Raw genomic sequence first — 26,992 nt, 5'->3', positions numbered from 1 at the left:
GAAAAAAAAAAAAGAAAAAAGAAAAGAAAAGAAAGAAAAGAAAAGAAATGCATGTTCTCCCTCACATGTAAACCCTAACCTAAATTATATAAATGTTTATATGTAAATGGGTGCAAGTATGGGCGTACTTTCAAATTTAGAAAGGAGACCAAGGAGCTAATAACAAGAGATGAGGAAGGACAGAGTGCAGACAACAGACACATGTGTCCTGACAGATGATCTAAAGCTATTTTTTTCTAATTTCAATTCAGTTAATACATTCGTGTTTGTGTGTGTGTGTGTGTGTGTGTGTGTGTTGTGCTTTGCATAAATGAATAATATCAATTGTAATTGATAATTGATATTGGAAGTGTAAAACCCTAAGTGAAGCTCCTGGCTTCAGAATTGCTGTCAGGGGGTTGGGGATTTAGCTCAGTGGTAGAGCGCTTGCCTAGCAAGCGCAAGCCCTGGGTTCCGTCCTCAGCTCCGGAAAAAAAAAATAAATAAAAAAATAAAAGACAAAATAACAGAATTGCTGTCATAATTGTTCAGAAGTTCATTGAGAAGCATGGTGTTTGGGGAAATGTTTGAGAGGGCTCCTTAGACCTGCCGGGCACTGTTTTCATTTAGTCAATTAGAATAGAGCAATTTTATTTTTCAAAAAGTACAGTAAGGAAATATTAAATAAATTAGAAAAGAAAATGAAGACCTAAAAAGGAGGAGATGCAGCCTGAAAGAGGGCAAAGGGGGTTTACTAATGACAGCAAACGAAGCACATGGGGGGGTCAGCCCACATCGGGTCTGGAGCGAGACCTCTAAAGACATTTGGGAAAATCAATGTGTGTGAGTGCAGAGACTTACCATCAGGGTTTGGTGTCAAACTCGTTAGACACTGAAACCTAAACCAGAGAGACACTAAGACTCAGCGACTCCAGTGAAAACCACGGGTTATGAAGAAAAGGTTAATCCTTGCATTGCTGTCAACAGTTTGTTCAGTCATAGAGCAAGACACTGGTACAGCCACACTCCATGACATAACTCTTTGAAAGGAAGGGGAAGGGAAGCTCTGCTTGGGACATGGTTGAGAGACTATCCAACTCCTTATTGTTCATAAGGGGAAAAACAATAATATCTGAGCTCAAAAGCCATTCATATATGCATGATATTTGTAACTGGAAGGGCTGGTCAGGAACAAGTGCTTCTTGACCTGAGAGATATGGAAGCCCAGGGTGATACTGCCTGCTGATTGTCACTCCCTGGTCATGGGTCACTTCAGCCTTCTTTTTTATTATTATGTACATAAAAGACCTTGGCATAAACAAGACAAAGTCCATCACATACGTGTCTATTCACACGTATGTGTATATAGTCCAGATGGACTCTTATCTAATGATGTAAATAAAGGGCAGATCCTGATGAGAGGGATTTTGAATGCTTTGAGAAAGCAAGACAGTAAACTCATGGTTTGCAGAGTGAGACCATCGCTAACAGGAGAATGTAACACTGGACAATCTGACATGGGACTCAGCCTCCACCCTGAGTCTATGGGAAACACAGGAGGAAGGGAAAATGGGCCAACAACCGGGACCTGGCCTTCAGCCATCAGTCCTTCCTCGCATGCTGGCTGGCTCAATATTGGTGGCTGGTTTTATCATTACTAATGGAAAATATTTCTCCTGGTCAGGAGCCACACTTCAGAGCAGCCTCATGATGGTAGGGAGGGTGGAGGCACAGTGGGACTTGGCTTTGAAAAGCCTTTGCCTTCCTACACATTTTCTTAACATTTTTGAAGTAGCAGAAAGGTTCATTTTTCAAAAGGTCTGTAGCACGTATTTTGTGTTTCTCCAAGTTTTTACTTTTTCTTTTCTTCTTTGAAGTGATTTTAGTGGTCAAACATTGCTAAGAAAACAGAAACAGAAGTTCTAGTTGAAAAAAGAAAAAAAGAAAGCTTGGAGTCTAAGTGCAATTCTGGGGTGTTTTCAGTGTTTGATGGGCACCCTACCGCCATTATAGCACCCAGCAAGTTCACCAGTAGCAGCTTCATCCCCTAATGCACTAACAGAGACCCTGAGAGTCCATGGTTTCTTCTACAGGATAGCCCCACCACCCTAGCTCCCCTCCTGACCCTCAGGACCCCACCCCTCTTTCTTCATCCCTCCACCAGGAGCAGGGATATGATTTTGCTTTTGATTTGCAATCTTACTGAACACCATGGGGGAAAGGCTCAGGGGACATAAGCAAGTTTGAGCCAGTGCGGTCACTGAGTTATGGATATAGGTGGAGGTCAGAGCACTGTCGACCTTGAGGGGCTCTCTCCCAACACACACACACACACACACACACACACACACACACACACACACACACACACACACACACACACACACACTGCAGTCTTCCCGTAAGAATAGGGGACAGCCCTTTCTGCAGTCAGAAGCACCTCTACATCCCTTCTTCTGTGTCAGCTGGTGCTGCCGCCCTGCCCAGATGGCTATTCTCGCCCTCTCAGCCTGCCTTCACTGCAGGTCTTCTTGGGCCATCAGTCAGAGTCTACTCACAAGCACAGCAGCTTACCCTAGGCAAACACAGGCAAAAGAAAACCACGACGCTGCGTGTACAGTGAAGCATGCATAAAGTTGTATGAAACTGTGTCCTTCCTCATCCATATGCATGTGTGTCTGACGGACACCAAAACTTCTTTTCAGATGAGCAAAGGCCAGTGTGAGGGGGATGACCAGTCATCGAGGAGACAAGGAAGTGACTCAGAAGGACTGAGACAGCAGTGCTGTCCTGGAGGCACTGGAGTTGTCTACCTAACTTCCAAACACAGATTTCCCTTGTCCATTCGCCTTCTACAGGTCAATCCCATGATGTCAGGGTTCATTAGCACAGCAAGAGCAAAAATTGCTTCAAGACACCTCAGCTGGCTGAGTGCTGGGTTCACTGGACAGAGGGAAAGTACCAAGTAATGACAGCAATTCTGTGTGTGCTAACCCAAAATGGTCTCCAAGACACATTTCCAGGCAGCCAGCTGCCTGGCAGAGCAGGTGGAAATATTCAGACTCCAGAGAAAGGGAGTGGGTGGAGAACCACCTTGGATCTGCGTCCTCTGGTCTTGTGACTTCTTAGGTTTGGCTGTTACTTTTCCAGAAGAGGTTAAAACTGCCTTGGTGAATGCTTTCACAGAACACTGTGACTTTCAAGTCTGTCAGCACTCAAGAGACAGAGGCCAGCTCCCCTACACTGGCAGCAACAACAGCCTTGCCTCCCTCAACAGGAAGTTGGGAGAATGCAGAGGACCTCAGGTGAAGGGGTACCCTGCTCCTGGGGAGTTCCTCAGAGGCAAAATGAGGGAGCTGATCTAAGTCATCTTAAAATCTGGGTTCTGGTGCAAAGACCTGTGATTTTCATTTCATCGGATTTCCTTCTAAGAAGCAGGGAGGACACAGAGCAATGGCTCCTGTTACATTCTCTGCGGCACACCAAACATCCTCAGGTCATCCATTCAAAATAATTTTACACGGAATCATCATTTATATATATTCAGAGCACACAATTTATTGAATATTACATGGAGACAGCTCATACGAAAGTTTACGCCACAGGGCAGGTTTCATCAGACCAGTACACAGCATGTGAGAACTCTGGGTGAATAGCTCTCTTGGTCTGGACACTAGAAATCTGTCTCCTTCCCTCTGGGAAGTGTAAGGTCAGCCATAAAACCATGGATTTATCACACATCAGAAACCGAAGTACACAATGAGGAAGAGTCCTTTCCTGCCCTGATTCTGTGAACGAGTCCCACATCAGAACAGGAAATATAGCTTAAAAGCATAAAGGAGAGATCAGGAAAGAACGGCATTCTAAAACATCCTTTAAAATACCCAGTCCCTATAATGTTGATGGAGACTGAGGTCAGAATTGACATGCACAGTCACAGGTTGGAGATGAGAAAGGATGTAAAACCGGACAGGACGACATGAATTACTGAGCTAGTGTCTCTCCTCCAATGAAGAGGGGGCAGTGACAGGAACATTATCTTGCAATTATTATGGGATGTTCCAAATGCCAGCAGTTCATATATTTTATTTAAAAACCAAAACAGAATAAACAAAAGCAACACCAGCCACAAAAAAAAAAGAGGCCCAATGCATTTTGCATTCAACTTAGACCACTTACCAGTGAAACACACAATCGCTAAATGACTCCTGCTGATTATTCTTTGAGCACCCCGCCCGTAAGGAAAATGCTTAGAGACTGTGCTTTAGGAACGTCTGCTACATGGATCATGAACAGAAGGGAGTTTTGTATACATGGTTTCACTATCACAGACAATAAATTCTGACCTTTGAGGCCATGTAAGAGACCCAGTGGGAAACAGTATTTCTGTATCTTTTAAATAAATGCTGCACTAGATGGCTGGCCGCTGAATTTAGTTTACTTCTAAGAAGCAAACAGATGGGAATGCAGGCAGCTCATCCATTAAAAAGATGGAGGCCTTTCCATGTTACAGGGAGAGCTGGTGAGTTGATGTGTGCAGTGTGCATGCTAATTCATCACGTCTGTAAGTCAGGTAAGCTCTGCACTCTTGTTAGCATGGAGCCTTAATGAGATTGTGTTAAAAGATCTGATTTGTCTCCCATAGTTGGTGTCTTCTGAAGGGAGACAGAAAAGAACAGATAATCTGTTTTACTTTGGCCAGACATGGCTTTTGAGCATCAGGGAGATGGAACTGCAGCTGCAGCTGCTCCACTGTGCAATGGCCCTGCCGGCTACTGAGGCTCATCAGGATGCAGGTGGGGAAAGCAGGGCAGAGCATCCATCCTGCACCCACATCCATTAGCGAGATGATTAAACCTGCATCAGCCCCTCACTGCAATACAGCAACTGTAATGGGGCATTGTTACAGGATCAACGTTTCCTGGTTCAAAATAAACAGCAGCATTTATGCGGCAGTGGCAGGGCTCAGCGCCAGCAGCCTCTCTCCTCCCCAGCAACATCTTTTCATCAGTGGAATTCACACTGTGGCAACATTCCGTAACTGCAAATATTTGTGGTGAGGTGGATAATAGCTATGTTTTTACTGTTAGTTTTCCTTCCTTCTCTGTAGAGGAGATGCATACATCTTCTAATACATTAATTCCATTAAGGAAAAAAATGAAGGTAATTATTGTATTCACTGAAACCACCTCTCCTCCACCTTCCCGGTATCTCTCTGAACCATAATACACAGATGTTTGTGTGTGCTGTGCCTTTGAGATTTTTACACATACCTGTATACCGGGAATAAATGAAAACAACATCCACGATGCTGTGGAAATGGCACTAGTCCCTTCCCTTAGGGGTTTGGCTCCCTTGTATACCCCAAATAACAAATATTCTCAGTGGCTGAGCCTCATGCGTTGAGCAGTGACTCCCCTCCATGCCCCCGGAGGGCTGGGAGCCGGGCAGCAATCCACTCACAGCACTCAAGCTGCCTGAACCCTACGCTCCTGTGACCACTGCCTGTCATTTGTTCATGCATTTCTCCACAGGTTTAGAGAGAGCCCAGACACCATGAGCTCAGCTGCTTTCAAACCTCAATAGGCCACTTCTATAATGCCAATTTTAATGAACTTCTCTCATTCACATTTAATTTACAAGTTATGAGGAGCCTCCAGACACAGCAGCCTCACCTCATTGAGACGCAGTGGTAATTTTCTTTCTAAAGCTCCCATAATTCCCCAGGCACATGGGCAGTGAGCGAAATGGAAACGGCCATATGCACTCATCATGTGGGATGTGTTCAGGGCCACACCAGAGTCCCAACTCTACTGGCTCAGCCTAGAGACACCAGCTGGATCGGGGTGGCAGACAGTTCAGCTGGTGAGCTGAGGTGCCTAGAGCAAATGCTTCCCTCCACCTTGTTCCCTCCATTGATTTGCAGATCTCCAACAAGCAGTGCTTTAGCGTGTACACACAGGCTAGGGCTGATTTAGTTCACGACTAAAAGGTTGCGCACCTTAACGCAGTGGGGCCTTTTTTATCCCCATGTACAGCGCAGAGTCTACTGTGAGGTTTCTGTGAGGTGCTCTGCAGCCAGGGTGGTGCTGACAAAGGGAAAAGGCCTTCTCCCTGTACAATCAGGCCAGGGAACCCCAAGGGAGCCATTGGGTCGTGATCCCAGAGAGTGATAGCAGGACCTCCCCATGCTGCAAATGGCACCCATCCATCTATGCTCTGCAGAGGGATTTTAAACACAATTGCATTTCTGCTTGGCTCTGAGAAGCATTCATTCTCAGAACAGCAAACAAGGCCAAGTGTAATCAGGACAAGTCTGGTGCCTGCCTTCCGGTTACTCACGACGTTTTTGATCACACCACCCACCCCCACCCCCGTCACAGTAGGCAGGGTCCAAGGAGACACAGCTGCCACAAGGGGATCATGAACCTCTACACTGCGGAAGGCCTGGGGGTGCCACCCAGGTATACAGAATGACCAGGTCACAGAACCAACTGTCCCGTGTCCCCGTCTCTCCCTTAGAAAAAGGGTTTTGCAAACCGTAACTAGAAACTTGCACTCAGGCCAGTTCATCTTGAGGAGCATAAAAAAATGACAAATGACACTGCATTTTGGCATGGACTCTTGAGTTTGAAAACACCAAGATCTGTGTGCAAAGAAAAGATACAGGCACCGTTCGGGAACTGTCAAGCTGCCTACACACGGCACATATGCTACACACAAACACACACATGCACACACAGGGCTTTGTTTTCAAATTAATCTGAAGGGCTTTTAGCTCTGGCTGCACTCAGTTCTGTCTGACTCAACACAGCCTGCAGGCTGGGTCCTGCTATCTTCACACAGCCATGCTGTTCCCAGGATCTGTTTGAAAGCAGTTAGCTTTTCACGGCTCACTGGAGGCTCCTCATCCCCCCCACCCCCCGTCTGTGTTATGTAGGTATAAGCCATCTCTCTAGGCATAAACTGTCCACTGGTAAAAATCAATTTTGATTTTATCAGTATTTATTACTGCTGGTGCCAGCAGTTTAAAAGACCAGAGAGGGAAAACATGCAAAGTAGGAGGAGAAGAAAATTAAAGCCGGGCCTCGCGCGAACGGATAATAGTGCTCACTCGCTCTCAGAGGCGCTCTGTCTCTTTCCGGGCTTAAACTATCGGCTTGGAAATTGAATCAATAGTTGGTGGGACTCTGCCACTGTGTCCCTGTGAGCACTGTAGCAGGGGCTTCCAACACCAGGACACCCAACGGGGAGGAGCAGCAGCAGGCCCTGTGACCATGAAGGACCTGCCCGGCTGCTTCGTGGCTGCTGTCCTGCTAGCTCTTAGCTTCATGCCTTCCAGAACTCCTGACTCTGTCCTCTCTGGAGACAGCAGACTTGTGGGGCAAAGAGTAACGTTCACCTTCTCTGTACCTTACTCAGGTTTTTCTGCTCTGAAATTTTCAGAAAGGACCCCCCAAATATGCACGGCTCTCTTGAGAGGCCCACGTGTAAATACTCTTCTTGCCGACACCTCTCTTCCAGCATTCTTTAGTGACGGGGTAACTCAGAGAATTACCCACTCTGCCTTGCTAATCTCCCTAGAGTTCCCATTGTCCCCTTGGTCAAGAAGCCCCAACAACTACCACACTTGGACCATCATCCCTCCGAGGAAGGGCTCCTGAGGGCCAAAGGAAGGTACCTTTGTATCTCGAGGTTTTGTTGTTGCTGCTACAGCAGGTATGTCTACAACCTCTGGCCCACGGAGAGCATTCTGACGTCGGACACACAATCACCTTCCATGGCCCTAGCCACGGCAGCTTCCAGACACGCTTTAATCTCGGCAGCTGGCTATGCTTCTCAAGAGCTTTCCTGGCACACAGAGCCATCCCTTAAGAACACTTGCAGACCCTGGCTCCTGGGTCATAGAGCTGGTTGACACCTCAGGTCCTGTTAGAGGCCCTGAGTGACTCTGTTCTCGAGAGCAGCAGGGATCATTGTCAGCACCTTAGACTGCTGAACCTCGGCCACCAAGGCAAGCAAGGTAACAGCTCGGAGCTCTCTGTTCAGCCGTGCATCGTCTTCCTCAGGTGCATGGGAAGGATCTGGAAACTCACTAACCAGGGCAGACCAGGGCTGCTTACCGCCCAGCGCCACCTCAGCGGTCTCCGGTCCCAGCTGGCTACTCAGGCACAGCAGCAATGTGGGCCCTGGTGTCGAGGCCGGTCTTCCTTAAGATGTGTTTGTCCTCACAGACCCAGGCCTGTCACCGAAGGTCACGCCAAGGTCACGGAAGGGGAAGGGTAGCCAGCCTGAGATGGCTCCTGCTGTTAAGCGGAGGCCAACCAAAAATATAATGATAAAAGTAATAGTAATATATGTGTGTGTGCGCGTGCACACAGATGTGTGCAGAGTCAAATCATTACACATGTGTTTGCCGCTGATAGAGCTCATTTTGAAATCAGCCTTCCATTGCGCGCTAATGATGACTGATAGTAACCCCACACACGGCAAATTCGACAAAACGACAAAGGGACTCTTAATTTGGGGCTTTATTTTAATCTCTTCCTTTAAGATGCTACATAGTTGAGCAGAACTGGATCGGTCTTTTATGGCATGAAATTAATTCACAGTCAAGACTCTTCATCACCAGCAGATGGATTTGCTGAGGGGTTCCCCCACCCCCACCCTACCCCCTCTATGCCCTTCACCCTCCGCTGCCTGACTCATTCATCCTGAGGCAGGCAGGTCAGACCTGGCCTGTGTTCTAGAAGGATGAGTGACAGGGGAGAGAGGGGAAAAACAGCCTAGAAGGCTGGGTAGTCCAGAGCTGACTGTCATCACAAAGAATGTCCGTCCCTCCTCAGGACAGCTGCTACTGACCTACAACAGGACACTTCCTGACTCAGAACCTCCCCACCCCTCAGAGCTCCAGACCTGAGAGCCACAGAGCCCATGGCAGCAGTGGCTCCTCACTGGTGGTCTGTAGCACAGGTGACTGACAGGCTGCAGCAACTCACTGCCTGTGCTCTGGTGGCAGCAGAAACACGAGATGAAATTCATGAAATAGGCTAAATACGCATCACCCATCACTGATAACAGCTTGGTCTCACGACTCGAACCAACAGTAATTTAGCTTGGTCCCTTCAAGAGAACAGAGCACAGACTTTGATTTCCCCATGCTGGATCCATCGCTCTACTCATGTCTCTCCCACACGACCTACAGGGTACAGACGTGGCCGCTGTGCAATGCACTTTGGCTCTTGCAGCTCTGTAGGCCTGAGGAGATCTCGGTGCCTGGACAAAGAGCAGGCCTGGGGAAGCTACCTGGGTAAGAAAAGACAGCACACCCCACCTTGAAGGACCCCGCTCCCATGGGCCAGCCCCAGCATGTGAGGAAGAGCTTCTTGCTTTAAGAGAGGTGATCTAGCAACATATGCCCAGGCCTACCCGAATGACGTGACAAGCTACAAGATGCCACTAAGGCTAATCATGGCGTCCATCCGTCTGTCCGTCCTTCAGCAATAGACCGTCCTTCCCCATCCATTTCCTACACATCTTCAACTCTCTAAAAGATCGTTATATTATGCTATATTTGTGTGCATTTGTGTGTGCATGGGGAGGGATATTTAAAGGCAAGACCTGTGAGATGCCGTCATACATTAATTTCTGTTTACGCATGGTTATGATAAATTTAAATCCCATGGTGTGGTAGATCCGTCCATCCAGTCTGCCGTCCTCTGCATGCGGCCTCTACAAGGCGATCTTCCCTATAATGACCCCAACAATAAAGAACAGCACCACCAGAGCCAGCAGCCGCGCGCTGAGGCCCTCCTCCTTCCCGCTGGCAGCCAGAGCCGCCATGGGGCTGTTGCTCGGCAGTGCCTTCCTCGCCCGAAGCCCGTCTTCTTCCTGGAGCAGGGAACAAGCGCACGTTTCAGAAGCAGCTCAGGGCTTGGCGGACACAACCCAACCAAACCCCACTGTCAGGACCCTCCTGGCCTCTGTGCTCCTGCCAGAGCTGTGCGCTCTCTCTCTCTCTCTCTCTCTCTCTCTCTCTCTCTCTCTCTCTCTCTCACACACACACACACACACACACACACACACACACACACACACACACACACACCCCTGAAAACAGTTTCCCATGAACCACAGAAAAAGGTCTTCAGAGGTGCAGCCAGGCTCCCCAGCCATGTCTTAGCCTCTCTCTGCCTGTCTTGAACCTACGAGTCTGTCCAGTCAACTCATTCCTGTGGAGTGAAATCCTGGGTATTCCGAAGACACACATGACAACCTGCTGCCCAGTGGGGGCCCACACACCCTCAGCTCTGGTAGTTTGGAACAGGTCTTGGTGACGGCCAAACCAAGCATCCCTTTGACTTTTAAACACATACTATGAGCATCATCCACTGTCACCGTAAGTGAAGAGGAAAACCTTCATTTGCCCACCACAAATGCCTTCTAACTAGTGCGTGGCTTCTGGCTTTCAGGCACACAGACACCAGACCACACCCACCACGGTCCCCAGGATAGGTGAGCAATGAAGAGTCTGTCTTCCTCTGCTTCTGCTGCCCACAACTGAAGGCCTTGGCCTTTCCTAGGCCCCAGTGCTGCACAGGGTCAGCGCCAGCACCAGGCTGCCCCTTCCTGACACCCCCCACACTGCTGACACTCACCAGCCATCCTTTTCCTCTGCTTCTTTCTTATCTGCCAAATGCCAAGCGGAGTCTCCCTGTGACCTGCCACTCTCCACTAAGGACATGGCTTGTAACCATCACTGCCTTGTCTCTCCCTCAGCCCCACTAACAGGGAGCTCCCCAGGGCAGCCTGCTCATAGCCGAGCCCACAGCGCCTGGCGCACAGCAGACCTCACTAAACAAGAAGGCAGTGTCTGGTAGGATAAAGCACCCCTCTCTACCCCACCCACATGCACATCAAGATGGCTCTGATATTGTTTTGGAGAGATTCTGCTCGTGGGCAAGGCCAGCATCACAGCACGGTGATGAATGGGCTGCAGCATTCGGTTAACTTTGAAAAAAACAGGCAGAGCAAAATGCAGCATTTATTTTACTGGGTTTACATAGAAGCTATCCCTACCTACAGATCACTTTAAACGGTGCAGAACTCTGTTTCTCAAGAGAAACAAGCTCAAAGAGAAGCTTCTGCAAAGACACTGAGGCCAATGCCAAGCCACCATCCTACTGCATCCACCTCAGAGCTAAAGCAGAGGAGTCGGCTTAAGGGAGCGTGCTGTGTGCGTCGGCTGCCACGGCAGGAGAGAGGAACCCAGTACATGCTTGGGTGGTGTCATCAAGACTAAGAACAAATAGGCCTCAAGAGTTAAGCTGCAACAAGTTCCTGTACTCGAATGTCAGGTCTATCCACATCCAAGGCAGACAGATTCATAGTTCTCCAGCTGAAATCAGCCAGAGAGATGCTCGGCAAATAGGCCAGAGAGCGACACGGGCTGCTCGGCCACGGGAGCCCAGTCAGCCTGACAGATCTACATCCCAGCCAGGTGCCCAGGCTATACAGCCTTGTTTCTTGCACACCTCCACCAGTCCTCACTAGGCCAGCATGGTGCTTTCTTCTCACCAACGGAGAGCAGCTAAGGAACTCTAGTACCCAGTCCCACTTAGACTTCAAGACTCACTTGCCCGCATTCAAACAGTAGGGCAGGACTTGGCCTCCAACCAACGTCACCCCCAGGGATGGGGCATAGCGGGCTCTGACAATGCCTATTCAAAGACCCAGCTCAACTGAGAGCAGTGGAGGAGGGAATGCATCTGGTCCTTGGGCAGACACAGTTTGGCAGGCACAGTCTGAAGACCCTCTTGAGAGCTGGAGAGAAGCTCTGCACATGGTGTCCCCTCAAGAGGAAAAAGCAAGCAGATGCGAGGAAACAAACCAAACCCTCCAGGTTCCCCTCCCTCACTTCCTAGCCACGACCACTGAGCCCTGAGAGAGGGGGCGTTACCTTGAGCTGCCTGCTCTCCTCCCGAAGCCTCTGCACCTCCCCCTGCAGCCGCCTGCACTCTTCCATCACCTTCTTTACTTCCGCGTCATCAAGGGGCGATGTGAGGGGCTTGGCGGCCACCGGTGCTTCTGTCTTGGATGCACTTGTAGGCATAATTTTATTTATTTCTACATCATGCTGTTCAGACATAAATGAGAGTGCAAGTGTCACCAACTATGTCAGAAAGGGTTTTAAGCAGAGCTGTCCCTGGCACACAAGACACGAGGCAGCATTTCATCCACACTGGACAATGCCACATTTATTGTTTAAATGGATCGCTTTATCTAATATCTTGATAATCTAAAGCTACCGGGCCCTGGAAATTATGAATAAGGGCAAATAATGAAGGTGGGCTGAGGCTGATTCTTCAAGGAAGAGAAAAGGGGCTGTGCGCACTGCACTATCAAACTCCTGCCACGCAAAAATTAGCATAGAGCACTTGTACAAGCTCAGGGTTATCAGCTGCACATCACCCCTGCAGCAGAGCCCAGCAGCCCAGGCGGGGGATGGGAAGCCCAGACTGCACACACAGGCCACCTACAAGCAGGGCTGAGGGCAACTGATCCGTGTGTCAGACCAGCTGTGCTGAGTGTGTGTTGGGGGTTCACACACTCCTGTTTCCCTGCATAAAAGGGGCCACGGCACCCTCTTGAAGGATGAGCTGGTCAGTGGAAACGGGGACGGGAAGCACTTAGGATGGTCCCTGAGGTTCTGTGCAGCAATCTGAAAATCGGCATCTCGCTCTACCTTGCTCATTTCCCACAGCAGGGAGAGGCCTGGAAGACAGAGCCCAGGCCAAGTCCACTGATAGGGCTAGGGTCAGGATTCATGTCTCCCTGCTTTTAAGTTAACTTCCCTGAAACAGGATGCTATTCTCTCTCCATTCAGAGAACGAAGACGCCAGTAGCTGATTACCGAGTAGAGGAAAACACGACATGGCTCTGACCCCAATCAACAGCATTCTTGGTGCTCATTACGATCAAGGGGAGAAAGGCTGCAGAGCTTGTCCTCTCCCCAGCTCCCGCCATCACTGGCCACAGGGAGAGGGGACAGCCAGGGAAGCAAAGGACAAGGAAGGCTCCCAAAGGGGCAGTGAGCACACGGCAATGTCTGTGAAAAACTGGAGGTACCCTAGGGACAAGAGAGCAGGGTCTGCTTTGTGCCTGACAAGCCACAGTACACAGATGCTGCTCCCCAGTAAAAGTGCCAATCCAGGACAACATGCCCACAGCAGCGGGGCCAAGACAGCCTCTCTCACCTCAAGGCAGACCTGCACTGAAGTGCTGTGTGGAGACAGGAAAAAGGGATGAAGGCTCGGGGGACACTGACAAGGATGCTCTGAGAGCTGACCGCTGCCTGATGATCAAGGCCAAGTGTCCCACTTTGGCCACCCGGGATCCATGACCTTGGGAGCCAACAGGCTGTACTTCTCAAGGGGAAACTGTTTCTGGTAGCTGCTTCCCCCAGGTTGACTTTATAAAGCCTATCTGTTGACTTCAGCTTATTTTTCCTTCATATATTAGAAGGAGGAAAATAATTTGCCAACTTAAATCTTGGTTTCACAGGAGATGGCATGCAAATAAGTATCAGCTTGCAACATTCGATTACTGTTAACTAGAGACATACTTACTGGTTTAGCGTTTTCTGCTGGCAATTCAAACACACATCTAAGTTTTGAATCCATAAGGTCTTCCGGTTTTGCCTCCTTCCACTAAAACAATTTAAATTTAATAATCAGGGTATTATCAAGCTGCTGGAAGAATAATTCTCCTCCTATAACTGACAATTTCAGAAAAATACTCTTAATGAGAAAGCCCTGATGTATATCAAATAAAGAACTTAAGTCTGCTGAGATTTCAATATTTTTAACATGACAAGATTAAATGCACTAGCTCTCCTGAATATTTATCACACTTTGCACACCCTGCAGTCTTGCTGCCTGGCTCCTTAGAGCCTGTCCAAGCTGGCCCATTGCTGCTGCGTGGACAGTACAGGCCCGGGGAGCACAGCTGAACAGGGTCCCCCACCCTCAAAACGCAATTCCAGGTCTCCTTAAGAAAATGCAATCTACATGGCAGGGCGAACGCTACCTAGAGAGCTGGAGGATGAGTATCTCACCCACCTTGGCAGCCGCCAGTGGGGCACATCCATCATCCAGCATCCCACTACTGTGGCAGCTTCAGGATGGCCATGCCCAAGCCACCCCAACCATCGGAGGGGCTTTTCTGGTGTGTGCCCCTCACTGAGTCTCCATTCAGATGTGGAAAGTGGGAATTCAGGAAGGGTGAGAATGACAAGCCAGTAGAGCAGCAAGGTGACAACTCAGAAAATGGAAACACCCATGCTCACCCTCCCAACCATGCATAAAAGCTAGGGTCCCCGTTTGTCTGGCACCAAAGCACTGCCACCTTAGGTGTGGCACAGCAGTCAATGGGACAGCACACCCACACACAGGACCCCTGAGAGCACAGGGGCACTGACACATGTCTGCTGTTCTGTGCAAGGCCCATGATTGTTGAGTCAGAGAGGATCATGAAGGGCCAGCTCTGGGTACTCAATGCTGATTACCATTAGCTCATGTTCTCAGAGACCTGCATAAACCAGCTAAGAGCGGGACAAGCCAGCAGTGACATCACCTGAGTATGGGACACTCTTACCACCAAGCTTGAACCTAAATTTAATGAGGAACTAATCAAAGCCCTCCAAGTCCACTGACCTGGGTCCTGAAGCAGTAACCCCAAGGTGCCGTGGAACAGCCACAGGCCGCTGTGAGTGCTCTGAGAGTGCGGGTGGGTGAGCCTCGAGGCCACTGAAAGCTCTAACTCACTGTGCTGACTGCACAGAGAACTACGTGGAAAACAGTGTCCTCGCCCTGCAGGCCTCAGGGACAGCCATCGTGCTGTCGGCAGGGAGCACATGGAAGCCTACGACAGCCCAGGGAGCAAGTGTTCACACACGGGACATTGAGGCAGAAGTAATCGGGCACTGCTCTCAGTTTCCTGCATGGTGTCAGCTTAAAAGGAACACAGGCTCTCTGAGTAGCAGGACCTGGTGTGGGAGAATCAGCAGTCACCTGCATCCAACTCAGCTCTCACTCAGTGGGGCGTGTCCACAGAGCCCTTCAAAATGTGCTGCCCAAACACTTAAAACAGCCATTAAAGAACAACCCGCGGAGAAGTAAAAGCCCCTTTACCAACCTGCAGCGCCCAGCCCTAATTGCTCAGGTGACGTGTCAGACGTGGGCACACTCTCCTCAAAATCATGTGGGCTGCATTTTTATGCCCAATTCACAGGTGGTCAAAACCTCAAGAAGCATCAACAAAGCCCACTCAAAAGCCCACAGCACTAGCGAGGGCGGGCCTGAGCTACAGGACCGTCAAGCCCCCGCCCTTCCATCTGCACCACTGTGGAAGCCAGACCAAAGCTACGGCCTGTCAACGGTCCACCACTGTGCCTGACACGTGTCCCTTCAGCACACAGCCTAACGCAACACAAATCTGGAAATGAAAGATCAGAGAAAGGCCCGGGTCGGCCTTCTGCCAAGGTCTCGCTCCAACTGGATACCTGACTCAACTTCCCTTCCTGCCCCGAGGGAGGCACCGACGAGAACGGCTGCTCTGCTTTCTCACGTTCACAGTAAAGACTGAGGGGAGTGAGACCCCCAACCCCTGCACAGCTTGGAAGCAGATAACTGCTGACACGCTGTCTCTGGGCTGGCCAGATCCTGAGGGCCAGCGCCCAATGTGGGGCAGACATCAGGGCACAGCACCCAGGTCCTTGTCACCTGGAGTAAGTAAGGAGCCACCTTTGGGGAGAACTGCCATTCTAATCCCTCTTCTTCTGGAAAATTGAATACCATAAAATACTGCTTATTTGTAAAAACAAAGGCATCTTAATTTTACCAAAAATAGGGACACTGTTGAACATGTACTCACATGGGGGGTGTGTGCAAATGAAGACAGTTAAAGAACAAAGAAGCAGGCTCTGTTCAGAGACAGACAGAGCAGAAACTTAGTGTGAACAAGACCCAAGCTCCGTCCTCAGCCCAGAGCCAGGAGAACCAAGTGCAAGAGGAAAGCAACACCAGGCAGTGTCGTGGGGAGGAGGGGCATTTAGTGTTAAGCACACCCTGTGGGTGGGAGGGCTGGAGACAGGCTGGAGGCATCCAGTGGAGAGCTCACTCTGCTGGATGCAGGAGAGGGAGGAAAGGGTCCGTGAGAGCAGAGGACTGAAGCAAGTTGAGTTCTTCACTGAGTCAGAAAAGACAGCCATGTAAAATGCTAAAGCTATTCATCAGAGTTAGGAAAGCCGTACAGGGGGACTGGAGTGCACACCTCCCTAACAGCACGGCGCCCGTCAACAGCAGAAAGGCATGCACCCGCCACGGCTGCCCTAGCGGGCTGGAGAGAAGAAGAAGTGTTCGTACTTACTACTGCCTCCATATCGGAAGTGTCGGGCGGAGCAAACATAGACTGAACCATAAACTTGTGTTTACTTTTCTCATTGGGGTCATAATCGAAAGGCTGTAACATCACTGAGAAAGAAAATATTTCATTAGGAAGGTCATAATGTGGTTATCAGAGCCGTTTGTCACGCTGATACTTACACTGTGGAGTAAAGCAGCTTCCCAGTCCTCCCATCTGGACCCTAAGGGAGGCATGAACTGGCAGGGATGTGCAGCCTCCCCACCCAGCCCCTGTTTTGCAGGTCAGCAGCTAAGGCCAGAAAAACTGGGGCCTGTCACAGTCCGACAGCAGGTCAGCAGAAGGAACAGTGGTTGGGTTTGGAACTTGGGTGCCTGATTTCTGATACAAACGTTGTGCACGCCCACACAGCCACCCTAACCTAACTTACAGCTCGTACAGAAGACATAAAATGGGAGAAACACCAAAGGACAATTTTCCTCAAGAAAACATTGCCAAATGATATTTCTGAGAAAGGAAACAGAATAACTCAAATCGTTTCAGGACAGTTCTCCCCTCCTCCCTGCCCCATTTCTCACAAAGCTCATCAAGGTAAGGCTGGAAATGTGATTTTGCCACTAGAACTCTGGATTTCCCACAGCAGGAGAAAAAATGCCAACTCCCGCCCAACCCCCACCCAGAACCCAGAGAAAGCTCACCCCAGGTACCACACCCTGTGCGGAGGGAAGGAGTCTTGTATTCTGATTCACTTCCTTGGACCTATTTCCCTGATGACCTAGGCCGGGCCCTGTTTGTTACAGGAGGGCTGTTTGCAACGTACTCTCTTTGCTGCACAGCTTTAATAAGCCTTGCTCCTAGCGACCTTCCCTGGAACCTAAGTTTACGATCAGGGGAAGCCTCAGAGAGAGAGAGAGAGAGAGAGAGAGAGAGAGTGTGTGTGTGTGTGTGTGTGTGTGTGACTTGTATCTCCAGACCAGAAACAAGGCTTCTGACCCTCAGCACCACCTCAGAGAGAGAGAGAGAGAGAGAGAGAGAGAGAGAGAGAGAGAGAGAGTGTGTGTGTGTGTGTGTGTGTGTGTGTGTGTGACTTGTATCTCCAGACCAGAAACAAGGCTTCTGACCCTCAGCACCACCCCTAAGAGGCAGGCACTGCTGAGGGAGAAGTGCTATTATTCTGCTGTTTTTCTGATTTAAAAAAACAAAAACAAAAACACAAACAAAAAGCCTGAACTATCACCTGTTTTCCTCAGTTCACAAGCGCGCCCACACTCAAACCCACAGGTCAGCTTCAGAATCCTGCTCTCCATGCATCAAAGGATGTCAGGCTGCCCTCTGCGGTCTGCCCCACGAGAGGTTCTGGCCTCCTAGATAGGAAGCCAAAGGCTATGAGGGCCTCCTGCCTGGCTGACTTTGGGGTGACATTCCCACACTGTGGGTCCAATCTACCTGTAGTTGGTAGTCCACACCTTTAATACAGCACTCTGGAGGCAGAGGCAGGTGGATTCTCAATTTGAGGCCAGCTTGATCTATGTAGCACACGCAAAGCCTTGGTCAACCCTAGGGCTGACAAAAAAAAGAAGAAACAAAACAAAGAAAATACTTCTTGTACGTCACAGAGCTGTCTAAAGATGCTATTAACTTCCTGTCTGGGAGACACACCCACCTCGACAGCAATGCCGCAGGCTGAATGAAGCAGACACGAGAAGCGGCCTATTAAGACGTCAGATTTGCAGAAGCTGTCAACAACGCCAGCCCTCCAATTTCTTGAGAATAGCTATTTTCATAAAAGTATTACTACTAACATGTAATTGATGGATTGTAATCTTTAAAGAAATTAGTCATTTTGAAATTTCTAATATAATAAATATCACCACAGCTTACAAAGACCTACACTCTTTGGGGTCTTCAACTGTCAGTAACCCAAAAAGTTCAAAGACTACAGAGGAGCATGGCTGCCACATACACTGCCTTCCTGGCCCTCTCTAGAGGGAATCCAGCTGACTAGTGCCTTTCTATAGGCCATCTAAAGAGAAAGGAACTGTCTGTGTCATGTTTGAGGCACAAGCCAGTGCCGCAGATGGGCCCTGTGCTCCTGAGCAAGCACACACCTCAAGGCCACTGCAGCTTTGCCTTCAGCCATCACTACCCACTCCTGGCCTACAGCATCCTACCTGCTCAGCCCCACAGCGGAGGGCCCAGAGAACCACCTGATGGCAGGGACACAGAGGAAGGGCTAGTGGAGACCGACCACACTTACTGAGTCAGCACACACTGATGTTTAGGGTGCACGTGAGGCTGACCAGAGAACCTCGGCCAGGAATGGGAACCGGGGCCTCTGCAGTGCTCTTCTAGAAAACTCTGGGCACGAGGTGGGGACGTGCCCCTTCTCCACTACAGACACAGAAGAGAAGCAGCTGCCTGCCTTCCACTGGCTTCCTTTGTGTGTACAACACTCTAAGACCCTTGGTACACCTAGGGCCCATCCCCGACTTCACAGAGCCCTTCACGGATACCGCCACCGCACACCGCCAAGTTCCTGGTCTTCAGCTGCCACCATCTCCTGTCAAGCTCAGTCTCAGCGGAGACTTTATGAGAACATGAAGGAATAAATGTTGGTCAGCGCTAGCTCGTTGCAAATTGTGGCACAAATTATGTACTTTTTCCATGACAGGCTATAAAAGAGCTTCCCATTAACTTAATTTATTTCATTTAAATACCAGAGACACTGATGATAAAAACCCTAAGTGAATCGTCCCTCCTTTCAGAGCGCATCTGCTGACAGAACATTAAAAGAGGCCTGTTACCAGGAGACAACCTGGGCTCAGGCACCCCTCACCCACACTGTGCTCAGGACACGGTCTGCTGCATTAGGCACGGAGGTGGGACCCTTGTGAAGAACCTTCAGGGTCACGAAGATGTGGATCGATCACACCAGACTTCCCTCAAAAGAGAAAAACCAGGCCACTTAAAACCTATGCTGGCTTAGAAAACGACTACCCGATTAAACTAACCGCAACATAAAGGCTGTTCCGGGAGCAGCCGGGCAGCCACGGGCATTTTCATGTACACCACGGTGATCAGGCAAGTAAGCAAGTGCCGTCTAAAGAGCTCCACATTCAGTCCTGGTCTCAAATGGAGACTCAAGAACCCCCACGCGCGATAAGCCACGGCCAACCTAGTCCCACTCGCCCATGCTCGTCTTCCCCACCAAGGCTCTGCAGACCCCAGAAGACACCCCACAGCCTCCACGGCACTCGACGACAACTCCCTGTAACAGCTGCTACTGACCAAGCAGAAGACAGCCACCCTAGCTGCTCTCGCCCTCGGGGCCTCCCCCACCTTTCACAGCTCACAGGTCAGAGCATGATCTGCCTACTCCATGCATTTGCAGCAACGCTGGGACCACTGCCCTCTTTAAACAACAGAAGACGACCGTGAGCTTCTTACAGCTAGGGTGATCATCGTGGCTGGTGGACTGCGAGCCTGAGACAACTGGGTAGACATTGCAGTTGACCCCGAGCTCTCGCACGAGTAAATTAATTATTTCCTTCAGGGGCCACCGTGACTACTTGCCTGGGCCTCGACTACTCAAACCGAGCAGATACATAATTAACTTCCCCCAGTTATAAGAACGCTGCTGCGTTACCTGTGTTCTCTGTGGGCCTCTATGGCTCATGTGCCCAGCTCAAGTAACAAACACCTGGCTGCCTCTCCGTCTGTTTGTGCATGGACCACAGTGCAGCCCTCAGCCTTTCTTCAGGATCAACAGAAGGGAGACGTGCAACAGGCTGTGTGCCCACAGCAAGGCCACTCGCCCTTCCTCACAAAGGCTTGTACTATGCTGGATGTTTCTCACGTAACTAACCGCAGAACACAGCCTGGCCTCTCTTCCTGTGCCCCATCAAGTGTTAGCTGATGTCAGGGAGACCTGTGAGCCCAACCTCTGAGAACTGCCACTGAGACCCGTGTGCCCTGAAGCAGGGGAAGTGCCTGTGCCGGCTTTCTGAGTGCTGGTGGGTGGGACCCTCGCAACTACCTCCTCCTCTCCCTTCCTTCTGCAATGAGCTGCCAGTGACGTTACAAACGGGAGGACAGGACTGCAAGGGGAGCCGAAGGCACCATTTACAGAGACAGACAGGGACTTTCAGCACTTCTGCTGCACCAAATTTTATCGACTATAGTCCCCGCTCACCCTGCAAAGCCAAAAGGTACCTTTCAGCTAAGTATCTCCTGACCAGTCTTCTAGGGCAGGCCCTTAGGTCACATTCATAAAAAGATGGGAACGGTCTTCCTAAGAAGCCTACATCCCACAGCAAGATCTGAAAGGCTGTAAGCACAATTAAGATGAGTTTTTGTTGGTAAAATAGTTTAAACGGTAATCTAATCTGGTGAAAAGATTAGAGACTGATCTCACTCAACTGATCTATCTGGGGCAGTGAGGAGCTCATGGAGACTATCCAGTCAACATCCACTTACTCATCAGAGCCTTCCAAAGCAAGGAGCAGATCCAAGGAAGGGCACTGCTCTTGGAAGTCCCCACGGTAGCCCCTCTGTCCACACTGGAAGACAAATGCCAGGCTTCTTTGTCAGCAGGTTAAGTACACTTGTACCCTGAGGCTCAACACCTGAACGCTGCAGCCCACAGCTGCCTGGTCCAGTGCCAGGGAACAGTAACGTGCACCCAGGCCAGAGCCGTTGTAAACGGATTAATTATCAATTACAATACTACCACTTACGTTAACTGACCAGTGTCTCCATCCCACGGGCTGCTGATACTCACCCTATCCTCAGCACGACATTGGAAGAACTTACTATCTAAATATAATTAGAGTCCTGAAGGGATTGTCAGGAACCAGAGTGCCCCCTCTGCTCCGAATTCCACTTCAAAACACAGGCTCAGATACTGGGAGACCTACGTTTGGCTTTAATCCACCTTTGATGGCAGGGCACACTGAGTAAAGTGAACCGTTTGTGGATACTGGTGTCTTTAATGACTGCCCGGGTCCTGTGGACACTCTGCATGTGTAATGCATTTGGCACAGGGACAGTCAGTGAGCACAACTGAACTGCAAATGAAAGCTCACCACTTCGTGGGATTAGAATTCACAGAGGTTATACAAATACTAAACTTAATGCCATATTACAGGAAGCCTAAGTATTTTTGATGGGCCCATAATTCTCCCTCTTCACCTGCTGTACGTGCAAGCCAACATGGTTTGGAATATTAATGGAGAAGTCCCTTATTATTAAACTGCATCATTAAAAACAAGACCCGCCATGGCTAACAGCCTTCTATGAAGACATCTTCAGAAATTGCACGCCTTAAAAAAATATTTCCCTACCATACGGTTTGAAAGCTACTTAGTTCTGTAAAGCTAGAGGGCTGCCCCAGACCCCCAGGAGTGATGAAAGCAGAGGCTCGCCCCTCCTCATGTCCTCTGGGAAGTCTCCTTTCTCCCTGCAGGTTCATCTCCACATGTCTGTGCTGCCACGGTGCAGAGCCACGGTGCAGGCCCAGCTCGGCACTTGCTGTCCTCTGAAGGAAGCAGCACAGGTCAGAGGCTGAGCTGCTGAAGTGTGACTTAGGCCCCCGGCGTCAGGTTCACTGGGAAGGTAAGCAAAGCACTGCACGGTGTGGTGGGGAACCCTACCCAGGCCTGCACAGCCGCGATGCAGTGCAAAAGACAATGCCTTTCAAGGGCCAGCCCCACCCCCTACTCCCAGCCCCTCACTCCCACCTCCTCACTCCTGCTCTTTCCCTTCCTCCCCCAGCCTCTTATAGGAGTGATTTATAGCCTCATCTAATAGCTAGCACCTCCCAGGGGTCTTCAGAAATGCAGGGACACACTAGCCCTGTCCTTTCCAGGTATCCTGTGACACTGCAGGTTCTAAGCAGAACCATGCAAATGCAGTTCAAGTTCATTTGATGGTCAACATTTTGTAAATTACATGTGACAATTTACTCATACACATACCTGCTTTAGGTCACAGAGGCCACACATGTAAAAATGCATAGAATTCCTTTGCTTTTTTTAAGGCAATGCAAACAGTACACAGCTTGTTCCCACTCAGGACTGGCTGGCTTTGTGCATGTACAGTGGCAACAGCAGAGTGTGCACAGGCGATCACTCACACTTAGGTTTCCTAACGGCTCCGAGAGCCGTAAGTGGGAGTGAGCATACTGAGGACGGTGTTCTCCTGTGTACCTGTCCTCTTCGGGGACTCTGGCTCACCATGTTGTCACCCCCATAGTGGCATTCCTCAAGGAACAGGCCTGGACAGACACAGAGCTTCCCAACCTGACATGTACACGTGTAAAGTGTGACATTTGTACACCCAAGACTGAACGGGCTGTACCACTCTCCTGGTCCCACTAGACCACCACCAACAGACAGGGCCTCCACAGCAATTCTTCCCACGTGCCTTCCCACCTCAGCAGGGGAAAGCTACAAAAACATTCTTTATTCAGTCATTCCTCCTGTCTCCACGACCCTGTGATGCACTGCATTTCAGACTCATTCTCAGGCAGCCAACCCCTGACTGGCGAGGCAGCAGCACAGAACCACAAAAGAATATCTGCCTCTAACGCAAATGGCTGATGGTCACATGATAAAGACCATGTGACAGGGAAGGAGCACGTCCATACTGGCTCTTTATTTTCTAATCTGCAGAGGGAAGACTCAACACAAAAGCTGCCTTCGACAAGGAGCCACTGATCAGTCAGAACACTCCTGTGGCAGGAAAGGACTTGATCCTAATGAAAGATACACAAATGCACACACAGGCAGACACACACATGCACACACACTGGCACTCAGGCACACACACATGCACACATACTCAAGCCACATATCATCTGTAACATTCATGAGAAGGCACACCTACACTACACAACTACCTGCTCAGATTATTTTATTCAGATAACCAGGCTGCCTGATTCATATGAAAATTGGTGATTTTCATCTGCTAATAAACTCAAATTTTCTGAAATGTGTAAACAATAGAGACTGGCAGATGGTGGTTAAAGAAAGAAGGCGGCTTAGACAGCTCAACACAAGGCCCTCTGGCCCCACACAAAGGGGGTCAGGGTATAAGAATCCAGCTGCCCTCATCTCAGCAAAAATCTTACGGCACTCAGAGGAATCAGCTACTGCATCCTGACCACTCCCTATTCCCAGCAGGCCAGACCCAGAGTACAGGCTGTCACACACCACTCCGTGATTGAAAATGGACACAAAATAGGTGGGACAATGTGTCCTGCACAGCGTACAACAAGGGGCCCGGCAGTAGGAGCTCTTCTACAGGACTGGCTACCAGCTAACTGCTCCTGACCTAAAATCTGACTCACGAGTCCAGGCCCGGCCTTGCAGACTCAGAGAGAAGCACACAGGGGGAGCTGGGGCAGGTGCTCCATAATGAGAGGCACCAACAGAGGCGAGGAGTCAGAGTCTGAGATAATGAAACACCTTGTATCTTTCCAAAGAGGTGAATCATTTTCTTTTAGGTGTCAAATGAATCCAAATGTATCCAATCAAACTCCACCGTGGAAAGACGCAGACAGGCACTCGCTTCAAACAAGAAGTGGCCTCTAATGATGCCGAAGCCAGGGACACTGAGTCATCAGTGTCTAAAGGACACGCACTCCCCCACAGCTCCTCTGAGCATTACTCACCAGTTCTAATGAGCTACAAGTCCACCAGTTTCTAGATACATGCAAACCCTAATGTCTCTCAGACTTCCTTAGTTCTCAATCGCATGTCTTAATCTGGATTTAGCAGCATCTTTTCAGCAGTGCAGCCTTGGAAAAATGTATGCAGCCTCCTAGAGAGGGGGGCGTCAGCACAAACAGGGCCCACGGCTTGCCTGGCACCTTTGCAGCCCTACCTCCTCAGTTTTCAGGGGGCAAAGTAGACCCCCAGTTACTAGATGGCATGAGCAACATCAGAAAGCATTTAGTATTAAGAAAACAATGCTATCAGCATTCCCCACAAAGCAGACTTGTTATTCAGTCCCTCTGATTTGTCGAGGTGCAAACTTAGTTCCAAAGGAACGAAGGCCCTGCTCTCCAGCCAGATCTACAGCCGCCACTTAATTCTGCACTGGCTACTAAGGTACAGAGGCCTGGAGACATGAATTACGGAAAGTCAGAGGTGATCAGGTACCCAGTGTGGTACCCGAGGTGAGACAGGACAGGAGGAGAGAAATCTGTAGCTTCCTGGACTACCCTGGACTACCCATTCTGACCAGGCTCGATGGCTCTGGGGCTTCTGGAGCCCACCCATGACCTCTCGGTTTGGGACTTACCAGACACATTGAGAGAGGCCCCGGCATCAATGACCCCACTGTTGGGCCGCACGCAGTACCTGCGCGGCGCTGTGGTCTTCACTTTGAAACACACGTTCCGGTCTGTCGGGTTGCCCAGCTTTAGGTTGGTAGTGACAACATCAGTGAAGGGACCTACGTGGAGAGACAGAAAATGGTTGGTGTCCTGTGAGGAAAGTAGGAGCTCAGGAAGACAGGAGACCTCTGAGAAGTGAAAGGACCTAGACACAATGAATCCTACAACAGTCACTCATGATCAACACTTGCTTCCACAGAACCACAGTGGAATCCGGCAGAAACTGTACAAAGGACCAGGCATGGATCCCCAGTGACTATGAAGGGCAGAGTGTCAGGTGTCAGGTAGACTCTGGGAGGATGCGATTCTGTAGACAGGAAAACTCCTACCAGTGTGTCTGCAAGGGCAGCCGACTTCATTCAGAGCCCTGCTAGCAGCTCTAAGCACCAAGGTACCCAAGAAGCCTGGAGCCACGTTCCGTGCCCCATGGAGTCTCGTTCCATGGCCCTGGGCTGTTTCATCACTATTATGTATTCATTTCCTGCTTTATTAGATTTTTTTAATTAAAAAGTAAAAACATGCTTCTTAAAACAAACAGTGAAAGATGTATAAAGAGAAGTTAATAAGATTTCCCTTGTGCCTGAGGTAACTAATATTAACCATGTGGAGCTTGTCTAACCAGCTAGACTTAGTAGCAATGCACAAGGGTACACACCACACAACTGTCTCACATCCACTCATCTACACCGGAGCAAGTGGACATCTAATCACTGAGCCTCTTAGGAGTCAACTGGGGAAAGGTGAACTGCAAGACCGCTTTCTCTCATCATGTGTGCATGCGTGTGTACGCTGACGACTGTGTGTAGCTATGGAGCTAACCCGGGGACCTGTGCACAGACCCAGTCTCTGAGCTACATGCCCAGGCCCACACCACTTCATGTTCACCTACTGTCAACAGGAGTGGCCCACCTTTGTTTCCGATAGGCAGGCTTTCCCCTCCCCTCCGCCTTCAGAGCTACAAGCAAGCAGGGGAGGGGGACTCTGTTTCCGTGGTTACAAAGAATATCTACAGCTCACCTGTCACATCTCAGAAGACCCAACAGACACTCGATGGTGTGTTCTAAATGCTTGCAGTGAGTGACTCTCGGCTGCCGAGGGCAGGATTATCCTTTGTCCATCTGAGCCCCCAGCCCTGTGTCTGGACTCAGTAAAGGTCTCCAGACACTTGCACCAAGAAAAAAAAAGCCACTCACCAGTCATTTCTAGAAAAATGAGTGCCTCAGGCAGGCTTCCTCTGAGGTACTCAGAGTATGAAATATCCACTGAATTAAAGCTTAGCTTAAACACAAATGGTGGCTGAGGGGAAGGAAGCCCATGGCACCCAGTAGAGCTCCAGGGAAGCACTGAGTGGTCCACACAGAACAGATGTGCACACCGGGGACAATGAGCGTAAGACAATCCCCACGTTTGCCAATGCACAATCTTATCCGTAAGGACCCCAGACAGTCTGTGCCTGCAACCTCACTGTGCCAAACACGAGCACTCCCAACATGGCTGCTCAGCTTGGCTCCTTCGCACAGTGGTCACTAGTCATACATACAACCTCGAAATGGAAGCCTGGTGCCATCTCCATGCAGGAACTGGGGGTAGGGGCAACTCGGTGATAGGTACCTGCTACTCCACCCTCCCTACTGGGCCTGTGGCTGCCTCTCTCTGCCCGCAGGGATGCACGCATGCACTGCAGGACATGTGTTAAGATGGCCACATCACCCAGCATTGGGCAATCATTTATCCAGAAGCTCTTCTCATACCAGGGACAGCACTGTGGACATTTGAACACCTGGAGGGGGTCTCCTCCAGCTACCTATCTTTCAAGAAGCCTGGCTCTGGTCCTCTAGGAACCAGGCTGAGGCCAGGAGAGAGGACTTCCTGAAGGATCCAGAATGTAGCTGCATCTAGAACTGATTCCACTGCAAACCAACCCCTCCCCCAGCTGGGAAAGCATGGGAGACAGCTAGACTGTGGCCAAAGGGTTTGCAGCCACAGGGAGGGAGTGCTAGATGCTGGAGGCAACAAGTTCTTGGCCTCCAGAGAGAAATGAGACACTGGGCGATGAGATTGTCCAGGGGCGCCTGGGGTAGCAGCTCTCTGGAATTCTACCCTATCCCACCTACACTGCATGTAGGCTGACTCATGGCAAGATGGAAAGGCTGATACCCCTTTACTTAAGGTGGGGATCACTTCAGTAAGCAC

General features: G+C 49.9%; 1 protein-coding gene across 2 annotated transcripts in view; it reads right to left on the bottom strand.

Annotated features, from left to right (window-relative positions):
• Nucleotides 1-3,508: 3,508 nt before the first annotated feature.
• The window catches only part of Vapb (VAMP associated protein B and C), a 43,269-nt gene continuing 19,785 nt past the window's right edge, over nucleotides 3,509-26,992 (bottom strand). The window contains 5 exon segments of one of the 2 annotated variants that reach the window (NM_021847.4): nucleotides 3,509-9,870; nucleotides 11,939-12,115; nucleotides 13,608-13,688; nucleotides 16,408-16,511; nucleotides 24,706-24,858. In NM_021847.4, the coding sequence (NP_068619.1) occupies nucleotides 9,712-9,870; nucleotides 11,939-12,115; nucleotides 13,608-13,688; nucleotides 16,408-16,511; nucleotides 24,706-24,858 (674 nt within the window). In that variant the 3' untranslated portion in view covers nucleotides 3,509-9,711. 2 annotated transcript variants of the gene reach the window in all.

This window comes from Rattus norvegicus, chromosome 3, assembly GCF_021556685.1.
Source record: "Rattus norvegicus strain SHRSP/BbbUtx chromosome 3, alternate assembly SHRSP_T2T, whole genome shotgun sequence".
NCBI lineage: Eukaryota > Metazoa > Chordata > Mammalia > Rodentia > Muridae > Rattus > Rattus norvegicus.
Note: the sequence above shows the minus strand (reverse complement) of the source record. Positions and strands in the feature narration are given on the sequence as shown.